Source organism: Camelus bactrianus, chromosome 5 (genome assembly GCF_048773025.1).
Source record: "Camelus bactrianus isolate YW-2024 breed Bactrian camel chromosome 5, ASM4877302v1, whole genome shotgun sequence".
NCBI classification, from domain to species: Eukaryota; Metazoa; Chordata; class Mammalia; order Artiodactyla; family Camelidae; genus Camelus; species Camelus bactrianus.
In genome coordinates, this window is record NC_133543.1 from 85,570,938 (window position 1) to 85,585,332 (window position 14,395).

The following is a 14,395-nucleotide window of genomic DNA, read 5'->3' on the forward strand; positions in this document are numbered from 1 at the left end:
TCATGCTAGTCTATTCACTTTTTTTTTTGGAAGGTTTTCTTTTTTCTTTTCTTTTTTTTTTTTTAACATTTTTTATTGATTTATAATCTTTTTATAATGTTGTGTCAAATTCCAGCGTGGAGCACAATTTTTCAGTTATACATGAACATATATATATTCATTGTCACATTTTTTTTTCTGTGAGCTACCATAAGATCTTGTATATATTTCCCTGTGCTATACAGTATAATCTTGTTTATCTATTCTACAACTTTGAAATCTATTCACTTTTTAAAAGGCTCCCTTGGAGTTTTTACTAAATAGAATTTTAAGTGTTCTTTTTAACTTAAAAAATTTTTTTAATTTGGGTGCCTTCACGTACCTCTTATGTAGGGTTATCTTTCCTAAAATTACTATATAATTCACATATTACAAATACAGACAGAATTTACCTCTAATTTTTATGAATTGGGGAGGTTTTACTGTTGCAGTACCAGTGTCTTTATGATTTCTTAAATGCTATACAATCTATCAGCTCAAAACTTTTGATGTTTTATAAAAAAAAAATACACATTCTTCCATTACCTCTTACTAACCCATCCTCTTGGACATTTGCAGAAAAACACAATAATGTGGCATTCTTGGTAGCAACCTGGGTGATATTATAGAGCTAAACATCCTTTGGGAACTTGCCTATATGATTATAACATAAATTCAGAGTGTAAGGCTTTGATTACATACTGTTCTTGGGTTTCGAATGAATATCTTTGATCTACCGAAGGAGTATTCTTCCACAGGAATCTCTAATTCATTAAACAAAACCTCCACACCAGCTCTATAAAAATAAATAAAAACAGTAAATTTCATGAGTTACAAAAATAGGTTATCTCATCTTAAATCATGATATTAGGTTCTCAGCAGTATTTAAAAAAAAAAAAGCTTCATTTCCAAGTATAACTGTTCTTTCAGTAAGCATCCTTCAATCAAAGAATTTTCAGACTGAACTCCACAAATTAAACCGAATCCAGTTAATGCTAAAAAGTGTTCTCGGTTCAGAACTATGAATTCTAAGAAAATAGGGTATTAAAGTCAATTTCTTGATTTCATTAGCAGAGGCAATACTTGTATCAATGCACCAACTGGGGCCAGAGGATATGTAAGAAACTCAAGTCTATTTTGAACCCCATTCAGTTAATTTTTGAAAACATTTTAGACATTGCTCCTGTTGCTCAGATTGTAGGCAGGGCCCAAAAGTGCTAAGTGCCAGACCCATTGCATACAGCAGAATGAAGGTCTTACGGGGTAGGAGCAAGGCCTGGACTTGGCTGTGACCTTTCCATCCTGGACACTGGATTTAACAGTCTTTAATACTAAACTTCGCCCCACCAACTTGTGGACTAGATGCCAGGCAGGGAGTGAATACATGTTCTGTGTATTATGGTAGACGTTGACCATAATACTCTGGAAATCAGCAGAGGGAAATGAAACAGTACTCACATCCTACATTATCTGGAGATTGAATTATGTACCAGAGACAACATCGTATGTGTGGAGTTTCTTTTCTTGTAATAGAGGGTGAGTGTCTAATCCTACTGATGCCCCTGGGAAAGGCCAGGTCCAGTGACAACGTGGAGGCAACACCAGTATAGCGGAATGAAAACCCCCATAAGATGGGCACGTCAGCCCTCCTGCAGTGGTTGGGCGAGCTTCTAAGGAAGGGCCACTTCTGTGACTGGTGAGAGCAGAAGAAAGGTCACTGTGCAGGCCAGCCGGAGTCCTCGCCTGCAGCCCCCACTTGCCAGCATACAGCTTCTCTGCATGTGGGGGATCTCAGGGGCTGCACTGGATGGGTCTGCAGTGGTCCAGTGCTGTCTGGGACTGGGTGGGTGAGTGCAATTCAAGGCAGGTGAGCTAACAGCCATAAGGCCCTGAGTTCTGCCATATTCTCCAATCCAGGTTTACTCGCAATTACACCGACACTGTGACCTCCATTTCTCCACTGGTACAGATATGGGCAAAGACTGGGACCCCCATTCCCACCCACTTACTTTCTCTGGAGTTAATTCTCCAGAAAAAACCCCGGAAAAGCTTCGAGCAGCGATCCAAGATGCCTCTAACTCTACCCTTCTAGGATTCTACACAAATACACTTACCAATTACAAAATTCCCCTCCTGCTAATTTGCCACAGCGTATTTTAAAAGTTCTATTGATATACTAGTTCTATTGATATACTAGTTCTAAATGTGGATTTGATAAGCTCTGTTTTGACCTTAAAGAAAACCAAGACTTTTATTATTAATAAGAATTAGCATCAAATAAAAACACATCTGATGGAAGATGGACCAAAACAGAGGCTACACCCAACCTTTCACAGAATTGTTTTGCATGTGAAGAACACAACACGGTATCTATATACTTTAAAACTTATTATTAAATATGATCAATGAATGTCTTACCTTGCTGGTCCTTTCCAATGAGGCCATGTTTGTTTACAAAGCATTTTATATCTTTCTAGGCAAGGTTCATAGGCCTGCCTGAAGGCGTAGCCCGCCCTCCTCACACGGACGTTCTCCAAAAGACCCAGGTACCTGATCTGATGACATACTAGAGCCTCGTTGAAGATGTGTGCTGCTTTTTTATCATTCGGCTTGATACACCTAAAAGATCACACAGATTTTAGGTTTTAAACTCTGTTGCCTATGGATGTATCTGTCCATATTTTACAAATATCATATATAAGTATTTCACGGTGAGATAATTATTTATTATTCCTGGAAAACCTGGCTGTTTCTTTTGAAGTTATTTCAAATCATTTTATAAAAACTTCAAAATAAATACACTTTATACACAGCAATAAAAAATAATGTGTATAATACCATGGATGAATATCACTGACATTTTGTCGTATGACAGAAGTCTGACGTAAAAAAGGACATATTTTATGATTCCATCTATATGAAGTTCTAGAAAGACTAATCCCTGGTAAGAACTCGGTATTGCTGTTACCGCTGGGGAGCGGCTGGGGTGGAGAATGACAGGGAAGGAACTGTTTTGCCTAAACAGCACAAGAAGGAAACAATATGGTACTTATATGCTTTAAAATTTCATAAGGGACCCTTCTGAATTGATGGAAATGCTTTATATCTTGATCTGGATGGGACTACCCAGGTGTAGACATATGTAAAAATTCAACAAGCAGTAGAATTAAGATTCACATACCCTACTGTACTGTATGTATATTATATACCTCAATGAAAAGATTAAAAACACCGCTGTCTCCCTAAATCCCTAATCTCCCTCATTTTCAGTAGGGCAAATTGCTACCCAAGGAAAGACTACATTTCCCAGCTTCCTTTGCAGGTGGGTGTGGCCATGTGACCAAAATTTTAGCCAGAGCAGAAGTAACATTTGCCATCTCTGGTGTGGCCTTAAAAGGAAGGCACTTGTTCTCTCTTTGCTTTTCTGCAAGCTGCTGGCTGGGAATGCTGACACGGTGGTGAGCCATCGCAAACTACACAGATTAGGGGAAACACCCTGGAAACTGCAGGACCACAACACAGAGGGAGTTGCTCTACTGGCCCTGGAGTCCACACACTTAGAAGTTACATAAGAAATAAATGTCAACATTATGACTGGATAAAGAAGTTGTAGTATATTTATACAATGCAATACTACTCAGCCATAAAAAAGAACAAAATAATGCCATTGCAACAACATGGATGGACCTAAAGATTGTCATTCTAAGTGAAGTAAGTCAGAAAGAGAAAGAAAAACCATATGATATCACTCATATGTGGAATCTGAAAAAAAAGAAAGAAAGGAAAAAAAGGATACTATGAACTTATCTACAAAACAGAAACAGACTCACAGACATAGTAAAAAATCTTATGGTTACCGGGAAAAGAGGGTGGGAAGGGATAAATTTGGGAGTTTTAAGATTTACAAATGTTAGCCACTATATACAAAAATAGATTTTAAAAAAAGTTTCTGCTGTGTAGCACAAGGAACCTTTAATGAAAAAAATCTTTAATAACCTTGTGTAGCACAAGGAACCTTTAATGAAAAAAAACCTTTCATAACCTTTAATAAAAAGAAAAAAAAAACAAATATATGTATGTATATGCATGACTGGGACATTGTGCTGGACACCAGAAACTGACACACTGTAACTGATGGTACTTCAATTAAAAAAAAAGTCAATCTTGTTTAAGCCCCTGTTTTTTCTGAATCTTGCTGTAGCAATCTCTGTATCCTAGTTAATATACTGTTAAACATGTATGGTGATGTCTGCCTAGCTACAACTGTCAAATAAATTCCACACACACATATGATATATGGACAACTAAACCTTACCTAATTTGACCTTGGTTTTTTTTATGTTTTCCTTTTACATTTATAAAAATAATGTCTACTCTTTGGCTTAAGGATAGACAAATCAACGGAACAGATCATGGAATAAACTAGTGAGTTGAGACCTAGACTCCTACACATATATTCAATTGATTTTCAATAAAGACATCAGGGCAAATGAATGAGAAATAGAGATTTTTTTTTCTTTTCAGTATATAGTCCCAAAGCTATAGAATATCTATTTGGAAAAATATAGACCTTAAAATGAAATTTGAAACTGTAATGACTGTAAAAATATATAATAATATGTTCACAACCTTGGCGTTTACTAGTTAAGACTTCTTAAAGACACATTAAAACCACTAAAAGGGAAGGAGAATAAAGGAACTTTCTGGGGTGATGGAATGTTCCATGTCTTGACCTGGGTGGTGGTTACCAAAGTATATAAACAGAGGTGAAAAAATAATTGAGTCATTAACCTAGGATCTGTACATATCACTTCATGCAAATGATACCTCAATAAAATAGAATTTTAAAGGTTCAAAAAAAAAGTTGATTCCACTGAGAATAACAAAAGCAACTGATCACAGAAAGTTTCTTGGTTATTTTTTCTTGAAACTAAGATCTTTACCTAACATATGATCCAAGCTGGTTGCAATCAAACCAGGGGATTTTACCTGTTTACATTTGTTATGAATATAAATATTAGGTCAACAAGCCAAACACAAAAACGTTCTTCACTCTAACTTCCTCACAACTGTATTTTTCAAAGACAACCGTAGAAGGCACAGGTGGGTGGCCACGTGCCGTATGAAATCTGATCTGTTAGACACACACCTTCTGTTACCTGGTTCACTAAATACACACATTGCAAACTCTAATACTAGTTGGTCTTTACTGAATCCTGAGATCTAAGATGCCCCAGAAGTGGAAAAATGAGACCAGATGCTTTTTAAGTTCTTTCTGCTGCTTTGAAAAGTTTCAGATTGCTTCAGAAATCATTACTTTCTCCGCACTGATAACTCTCACGAGAAAGAAAGAGGCACATATTTCCTCATATCAGACCTGTAACTAAAGCCCACTTTCTAAGTTAATATAACAAGAATCCAAAATGAATCCAATAAGAGTTTATGCAAAACCCTTACCAGAAAAAAAAATTAACATTTTGTTTAACTTGTCATTAAATTAAAAAAAAAGACCCAGAAAGTTGAGAACTTCCATGTGTCAAGAACCCTATTTCATTAAGTATCTAGTCTCACTCCACCAACTTCTTTTTTTCCTTTTTAAAATTCCTCATTTTGGAGGCATTGGAGTATTTTTAAAGCAAACCTAAGACATCATATTATTTAACCTATAAATACCTTACTTTTATCCTCTGCTTGGACTACACTCAGATTTAAACAAACAAGAAAATGACCTTCCTTAAGAGTGCCTTCGTAACTGAACGGTCAAAGAGAGCTCTATGTGAGAGAAATACCTAATGTAGTTTGGATTCTTGGTCTGCAGGTTTTTCATCAAAGTGGCCACAGATGCCTTGAACTGCGAGCCTGCTGTGGGAGGCCTTTTCAGGTTGATCTTGGAGGGGTTCCCCTCGGGGAACAAAGACTTGATGAGGGCGTGGCCGGCCTTCCACATGGCTTGGGACAGGTCTCGATAGAGAAGGTCGTTGTTTTTGTCCACAAATCCTTCCACCTGGTACAGCACCTACAAGCAGCACATGGTACTCAGCGGCTGATATTCTGCACGCTACAGCATCAAACAACTGTTAAAAATAACCCGAGACTATCTATACTGCAGCCTCTTCTTTCTCCATCAAAAAATCCCCAAGACATTAGTCACACTCTAATACCAAATTAGCCTCCAAGTTTAAATTCCATCTGTCTAAATCACAGAAGAGTTCAAAATAAATTCTGTTACCCTACAGGATTTGCAAGAATAAACTCCAAAAATATTATCATAACATTTTCAAAGGATTTTAGGATTTTTTTGTGTGTTCAAGCGTATTTTTGAGGTTTTACCTCTATTTTTTAGTTTACATGTACCAATTCTAGCGTGTTTAAAAGGAGACGGGGGAAAATAGAGATAACACTGATATTTTCATAGACACTTTAAGCCAGCAGAGAAACTGACCAGGAAAGTATCTTTCAGTAACATAGGATGAAAAAGTACCATGTTTGAATTTTGAAGTTAAAGGTAGATACTATACACATGATTTTTACTAAATATATAATCAAATTTTTCCCCTTTGAAGTTTTGCAAGCTTATTTTTAACATTATCTTTATGTTAATTAATTCCCCCAAATATTAAGCAAGTGAATAAAAGAGTAGATTTTTTTAACAAGTAGATATTTTCTCCAGTGTCGTTTCAAATTCAATCTAAAAATTCATGATTTTCACTAAATGCTTTGTGCTTTTATTTTTATTTATTTATTTTTTTGTGCTTTTAAAATCTGACTGTAAGTCTTTAGTGACTCTTAATCTTTACTGGCAAATCTTTTATTGGTGTTGATAAATCTTTCTTACAGGATAGCTTGGAGCTTGAAAGTAATAAAATCGATGTTTAATATCAATCTGAAATCTTGATTAAGTCTACCGGCTTTCCTTCCACCTCTCAGTCCTCATAAGATTTTGTTCAACATGGTCCAGATTCTATTTCTTCTCAACATTTACTGATTCTACTATGCCAGCAGCTCCATGCAAACTCTTGGCGCTGGTGGGGCTGCCATCCCTGGGGCATGGTGCCCGCCTGGGTCTTGCAGTGCCCATACCTTGCCGGCATAATGCTGTATCCTGAAACAGCTGTGAGGCAGGGACGTGTCGTTGAGGAACCGGGAGCACTTGCTCATCCTGCTCTCAAAGTGCTGGTGGGTGGCGCAGACTTGGTTCAGCTTTTCCAAGAAGGTCTCGTCGGTGACCGTGCCAGGCCTCAGGCACTCCTCATCCAGCATGGCCAGGATTCCATTTGTGTTCTGGGAGAGAGGAAATAAAAAGGTTTCCTTCCTTCCTCACTGTATTGTTCTCATAATTATTCCTAATTATACCATTGAACACAATCAACTTAGTCACAAGAAAATTCCATTCAGTCACAACAAGAAGCAGAGAATCAAAACAAATAACAAAAAGCCACAGAAATCAGCCCTCCTCCAAAGTGGCCCAGGTGTGGGGGGTGAGGGGAAGGCGAGGAGTGTCTCTATGAATCTCCCCCTCCCCCAGGGTGCCTCCCCCACAGAACAGGACTGAGGAGTCACCTCAGCCACCTTCACTGGCTGATCACTGAAATTCACGTTGTTTAGACAAGTCAGACCTCAAAGATTAAAAAACAAATCTAAAAGTCAAAAACGAATGTGACAATACTACCTCTATAATGTGTGGCCATAAATCACAAACCATGGTCTTCTAAGGCCATCATTATTCGATCCATAGCTTGAGAAGAAAATTGGTTTCACATGTTTGCAAACTGTTCTTATGTTCAAAATAAAGTTTATTTTCTCGGGGGTGGGGGGAAGTGATGTGATTTGGGATGCTGCTTTTAACGATCAATGCTGTGTTTTAAGAATACCTGTTTAGAATAAAATTCTTCTTCCATATAAAATTTTGAAATGGATGTTAAACATGAGTAAGAACTTGTTGGGTATTCAGATCCTGTGATCATATATACCCCAAGAGCAGTCAGTCCAGCCAAACTGAATGAAAAATCAGGAATCTTCTACTTTGCTAAATAAAGGCTGAAGTCCCTTGACTGCCCCTCCAGGCCCATCCGTCTCCATTCCACAGAGAACAATTCCCTGACCCTCAGCCCCACCCACTTCCACGTCTTCTCCATACAAGGCTGGGACATCCTCTGACCAGCATTTATTCACTCCACACAAAACCTGGGGGAAGTGTGGACTCTCAGGAATCAAGTGTGCTCCTAACAGCCTTAGAATAAACATGATTGTTAGGTGATGCTGGACGGAAACACTTCCTCTATGTGCTCAGGCTCCTATGTGAACGTGAGTTTCTTTAATCATATATGCCAGGGAATTCTGGGCTGAGATAATCTAGTTAAATTAAGTGCATTACCACTGTTCTCATTTCCCCCCTCCCTCCTTAACGGAAAATAATTAAGTACAACGTCAAATTTATGAAGAAAAATGTGCTAGTCACAACTTCTGAAAGTTAAAATTCCCACAGCAAATTACTTTGGTCTCAAAATTTACCAGAAAAAATTTTCAGGAATTCCACCAATTTTCTGGGGTTTTAGACTAGAGTTGTGAATTGCTTAGGTGGAATATTAGCGTTCACATTCCAACGTTGTTTGAATTTTTCAAAACAAAGATTATTTTTTAACTGAAAAACAGTAATGCTTTAGAATACTGTTTTATAAGTTCAATTTAATCAGAGATGCAGCTTTCAGGAATATTTTGAATACTGAAGGAAAAGATACCGACTAATTATATAATTTCCAAAAGGTCTTGTTAAAGATGAACAAAAAAAATGATTTGCTGGACATTTAGAGCCTGTGATTCTATCACTGAAACACAGCAGTCACTTAACACTGACAGCTGAAAAGACTAGAACAATGAAGTTTATGCATTGTTTCAAAATACTTTGTTATTAAACCAGGAGGAGTGCTAGTAACCCTAAGCATAAAGTAAGTCCCAGTTTTTATACACAAATCAGTTTTCCTGCAATCCACTCATAATAAACCACAGAATATGATGTAAAAACAAAAATCTTAGATTCAGAAAGGTGACTAAAAATGACACAGTAATTTTTCACACTTTAAGCCTTATCATATACATCATTGGTAACCTGAAAAAACCCACGGCCCCTGGCCACCAGTGAAGTCACACACACACTAACCCTTCATCTCCCTGAAGCAATGCCATGGTCCACACCAGCCACTCCTGGGTCTTGGAGCCCACCTAATTCAGCTCCTGAAGTTGTCCCTTTATCCTCCTTTATCTTAACCTGAACATGGAGGTTTTTTGTCGTTTTTTATTCAAAAACTTTTTTTCCAGCTTTACTGAGATATAATTGGCATAAAACACTGTAAATTTAAAGCATACAACATGTCGACTTAATACGCTTATCTACTGAAAAACAACCACTACCATAATGTTAGTTACCTCCATCACATCACATAATTACCATTTCTTTTTTGTGGTGAGAACACTTAAGACCTAGTCTCTCTTAAGCACTTTCAAGTATATAATACGGTATTGTTAACTATAATCACCATGCAGTACATTAGATTTCCAGAACTCACTCATCTTGTAACTGGAAGTTTGAACCCTCTGGCCTCCATCTCCCCACCTTCCCCTACCCCCAGCCCCTGGCAATCACCATTCATTTTATTCTCTGTTTCTGTAAGTTTGTTTTTTTTAAGATTCTACACATAAGTGACATCTTTTAGTATTTGTCTTTCTCCGACTTATTTCACTTAACATAATGCCCTCAAAGTCCATCCTTGTTGTCACAAATGGCAGGATTTCCTTCTTTGTCATGGCTGAACAATATTCCATTGTATACATACACATCTTCTTTATCCATTCATCTGTAGACGGACGCTTAGGTGGTTTCCCTATCTTGGCTATTGTGAATAAAGCTGCAGTGAACATGGGAGTGAAGATGTCTCTTTGAGATCTTGAATCTGTTTCTTTTGGATATATACCCAAGGAGTGGGATTCCCGGGTCATACACTAGTTCTATTTTTAATTTTCTGAGGAACCTCTATACTGTTTTCTGTAACAGTTACATGAATTTACATTCCTACCATCAGTGCACAAGGGTTACCTACCATTTCCCCACATCCTCACCAACAATTATTGATAAAAACCACTGAACATATTGTTAACAGATCACTAGAATTTTAGAAATGAAATGGAAATTTTGATTTGGCAAACAGCTCTTTTTCTGAAATCTCCTTTGATCAGTGATCCTATTTCCAGGAGCTGTGGATGGGAGCTAGGTTCCCAGCACACAAGAAAGAAGGGTGCATCCAAGGGCAGGGCATCGGAACGTCACGGATGGGCTCTGTCACTGGCAACAGGATGAGCACGGGGTGGGGGGGGGAGTGTCCCGGCTATGTATCAAAACGTCCAGCTGTCTACGTACGTGTTTAAGAACTACGTATGATCTCTTAAGGTTATAATAAAAGTCCCCAGGACTTCGCAGTTCTCTAAAGAAAAGTGTTGAAAAGGTGAAAATACGAAAGCTTAACATTGAAGGCAGTGAGAGCATTCATAAGTAGTGAATTATATTACTAAGAAATTCCTTAGAAAACTACCCAATACTCACATTTTCTATTAGGTCACAAATGATAGCATTATTGAAGTACTCAATGTGAGTCCATTCTATGCCCTGAAAAAGAAAACAGGACAAAATCAAACTCCATATGATGATGCCACAACACTACCATCTGTAACTCAGGACTTCGCCTGTCTCACCATATCCCACTTCCTCTCTGAAAACTTCCTTTATAATATCAACGCAGCAAATGTCATCTTCTGGTTCCCAAAACTTCTGGAATGCAGCAGCTCAGCACTGACACGATCTGACTGGAACCAACGCCCTTGACCTGTGCTGGGAGAGCCTCCCCGTCCACTCTCCCATCCATGGCGATTTCCCATGCGCTGTGTTGGCCCCACGCCATTTACTCAACAAGCCCTTGGGTCAGTAGTCAGTATCACTTTGTGTATATTTACGATGTTTATAAGGAAACAAGTCAGAACTTGATCCCAAGAATCTAAGGCCTACATTCTTCTGTTCCTAATTTGTATCACAAGGAAGAAATTAATTTTAGGGTCAATCCCATGCTGTAGGGTTGTTGACTATTTCCAATGTAAAAATAGAACCGTGCTAAGACCAAGTATTTTCAACATAAGGAAAGACATGGAAACCTCTCCGCTGGTTCCAACACTAGCTACAAAGCCAAAGCTGGGAGGCCAAATGTAATCATTCTGTATCTGCTTACACTCTGTCCGTAAGTGTAAACATTTATTTTTCTTCTAAGGGGAAGAAAGTTAATTCATATGGCACGCCAGGGATCTTCCTATACACTCTGAGAAGTGTTTCAGACAATCTGTACAAACTGTTTTAAGTTACAGATCAAAGTTTGGACAGTCTCTTTATAATGAGAAGACAGGAAGAGAATGAATCTGGCTTTTAGGATGTTTACGTTAAAAAAGGTGCCACTCAAGTATAAAACCTTTCTAAAGCATGATGATCATTCTTAATGAAAGATGAAATATTTATAATTTAGCTTTTGAGAAGATGAGTTATTTTACTAAATCGCTGGGGATAATAATCACATTAGAAAAATCTATATGGAGAGGCCAAAAAAGAGGATTCGGTGTTCTTAATGACTTAAAATGACCCTACAGAAAATGAAGAAAAATAGGTAATATTACTAAAATATTAAAGCAAATAAATGAAAAGGAAACAAAAATATAATAGATACAACAAAATTTCTTTTTTTCTGAAATAAATAAGTTTTATACTTAGAAAAACATTTTCTATTAAAAAATGAAAGGTGAAAATCAAGTATGTATTTTACAATTAAGGATGTAAGGACTTTGTATATATTTCTTCTGATTATTTTCCAACTATATTGACTGAGATAATCCACCCACAACACTAGTATAATACTTGGCATATAGTAAACACTCAACAAATGATACCTGTTTTTATTGTAAGATTTTAGAAAATTAATGCTTTTCAAGACTGAACAAAGTTTCAAAATATTTTCAAATTTATATACATGATAATTGACTTTTTTGATATACAGTTCTCTTTGTTTTTGGCAAATGTGTAGTGTCAGGTAACCACCACCACAATCAGCCTCCAAAATCCCCCCGTGCTGCCCCCTGGAGGTCACACTCTGATCCCCTGGCAACGACTGATCGTTCTGTCCCCATCACTTTGCCTCTATAGCTTTGCCTTTTATAGAATGACACAGAAATAGAATCAAGCATGTGTAGCCTTTTGAGTTTGGCTTCTTTCACTTAGCCTGATGCATCTGAGATTCCTTTGTTACTGTATCAATTGTTTGTTCCTTCTTATTGCTGAGTAGTATGCCTTTGTATGGATGTACCACAGTTATGTGTCCATTCATCTCGGACTAGTTCCTTAACAGGATATTATTTTACTTCACTGCACTGCAGCCAGTGGCACGTCAGTCAACCGATGTTCACTGAGCACCTACTATATGCCAAGCATTGTCCTGGGCACTAGCAGCAGAGTAGAAAAGAAAATTCCAGTTAGATGTCATACCAAACAAATTTTTAAAAGACACAGTATGGCTAAACTATGTTTATAGTCTTCTGAATCTAGAATTTGTATTATGAGTAAAAAAGGAATATTTAAAAAATTTTCTCAACATTACCTCTCGTATATACTCCTCCTGTTCTTCTTTAAGAGTCAGTTCAATGAAGATTTGCTGCAGCTTCTCATTACAATAATTAATAATGAACTGCTCAAAGCTGTTGTCCTAAATGGAGAAAAATGAAGACGGTCTTACAAAGCATGCCATCAGTGCTCCCCCAGCAATGCTGCTCTAACACCTCCATCCACGAGAAACGTCACACGCCATCTTGCAGATCTAACTGCGGCCCAGCACACAGCTCCCGGACACAAGCTTGCACGTGGCAGGCACTCGGAGAGCAATTCATGGGTCAAGTGAATGAATGGAGGATACACGAGTTATGCAGTATTTGGAGAATGAAGAATTTTAGTTGACAAATAAGCACCCAACACGTGGTTAAAAAAAAAAAAGAGAGAGGGAGAGAGAGAAAGAAAGAAAGAAAAAGAAAAGAAGAAATATATTTTCCCCTGAAGAATCAGAAAAGAAACAATGAGATTTATAATCTGTCACCTGAGTGTTCAGTCTTCCACTCTCAGGTGAAACTCTGGAGCTCAACAAAGTCTTCCTGATCTGACCTCTTATTCCCCGACCCAGGATCAGATCCCTCACTCTGACTCTTACATACGAGCACTTTTGAAAAATCATGCTCTTATTTGTATATATGCATATACAAGTGTACACACATGTCCTGATCAGTTTCATATTTACGTCTCACTAGATAGGACATCCCTTAAGGGCAAGGGTTGACTCTAGGCCTCTTGTTCACCAATGGGTGAACTGCAGCACCTTGCACCCAGCAAACACTCAACGCATATCTGATGAGTGAACCAACAAATGAAGTGCCCACAAAATACAGACTCAAAGGAGTCAGCACATCAAAACCACCTCTGAGCTAGAAGCAAATCTCCCCTCTCAGAAGGTTCACACATTTATCACCCTTAGGATTCTCAGTAGTTTCTTCTTCATATCAGTTATCGCCTATGATTCAGGTCTACATCATTTCCGAACAATCCTCAGGGCTTAATGTATTGTTGTACTACCGAAGGCACAAAAATGCACGTCTGTAGGATAAATACACTTCACCAACAACGGCACCATCAGGAAGAGGCCGATCTGGTGACAAAACTTTTATTTTCACCTCTGTCCTCCTCTTTGCAGAGAAAGGAGAGGGTGGCAGTGGGAGTGAGAGACGGCGAGCCTACCACTCATAAACCAGACTCCTCTCTCCCCGAGGCAGCCAGTCCCGGCCTAATGGGCTGCGAGGCAGCACTGAACCTTGCCTCTCCCTGCGAAGGCAGAGCAACGGCCTTCAGATCCTTCCATAAATGGTGAAAGCAAAAAGTCACAGAGTTTTCTGAAAGTTGATCTTCCAAAATCAACCTCGGTCCCACCCAGGACAAATTTTAACACGATACTTAGGATGCAGCATCTGACCACACGCTTTCCTGCAAGTTGGCTAAGAATGTCTCATCGTCAGTGAACTCAAATCACCAGTGAACGCTAAGCCGTAAATGACACATACACATTATCACCAACTAATCTTTTAACGTGAAATGTAATTGAAGATAAAAGTTTTTTTTTTTAAAACACTGAAGATTCTTGCTTAAAAGGTCCACATTTACTACCAAAACATTCATCAAAGATAGTCTTAGACACAAAGGTCACTTCCCAGTACTCATTTTCACGTCAAGTACTAAAAAAACATGGGCTCCAATCCT

At 38.1% G+C, this 14,395-nt stretch overlaps 1 protein-coding gene across 5 annotated transcripts in view; it reads right to left on the reverse strand.

Moving 5' to 3' along the window:
- Nucleotides 1-14,395, reverse strand: part of MYO1B (myosin IB) — a 167,654-nt gene that overhangs the window by 27,202 nt on the left and 126,057 nt on the right. For all 5 annotated transcript variants that reach the window (XM_010948705.3, XM_074364255.1, XM_074364254.1 and 2 more), the window contains exons 14-19: nt 12,699-12,803; nt 10,613-10,675; nt 7,099-7,299; nt 5,808-6,034; nt 2,437-2,637; nt 721-814 (exon numbers count right to left, since the gene is read on the reverse strand). In XM_010948705.3, coding sequence (XP_010947007.1) covers nt 721-814; nt 2,437-2,637; nt 5,808-6,034; nt 7,099-7,299; nt 10,613-10,675; nt 12,699-12,803 — 891 coding nt within the window. The remainder of the gene's footprint in view (nt 1-720; nt 815-2,436; nt 2,638-5,807; nt 6,035-7,098; nt 7,300-10,612; nt 10,676-12,698; nt 12,804-14,395) is intronic.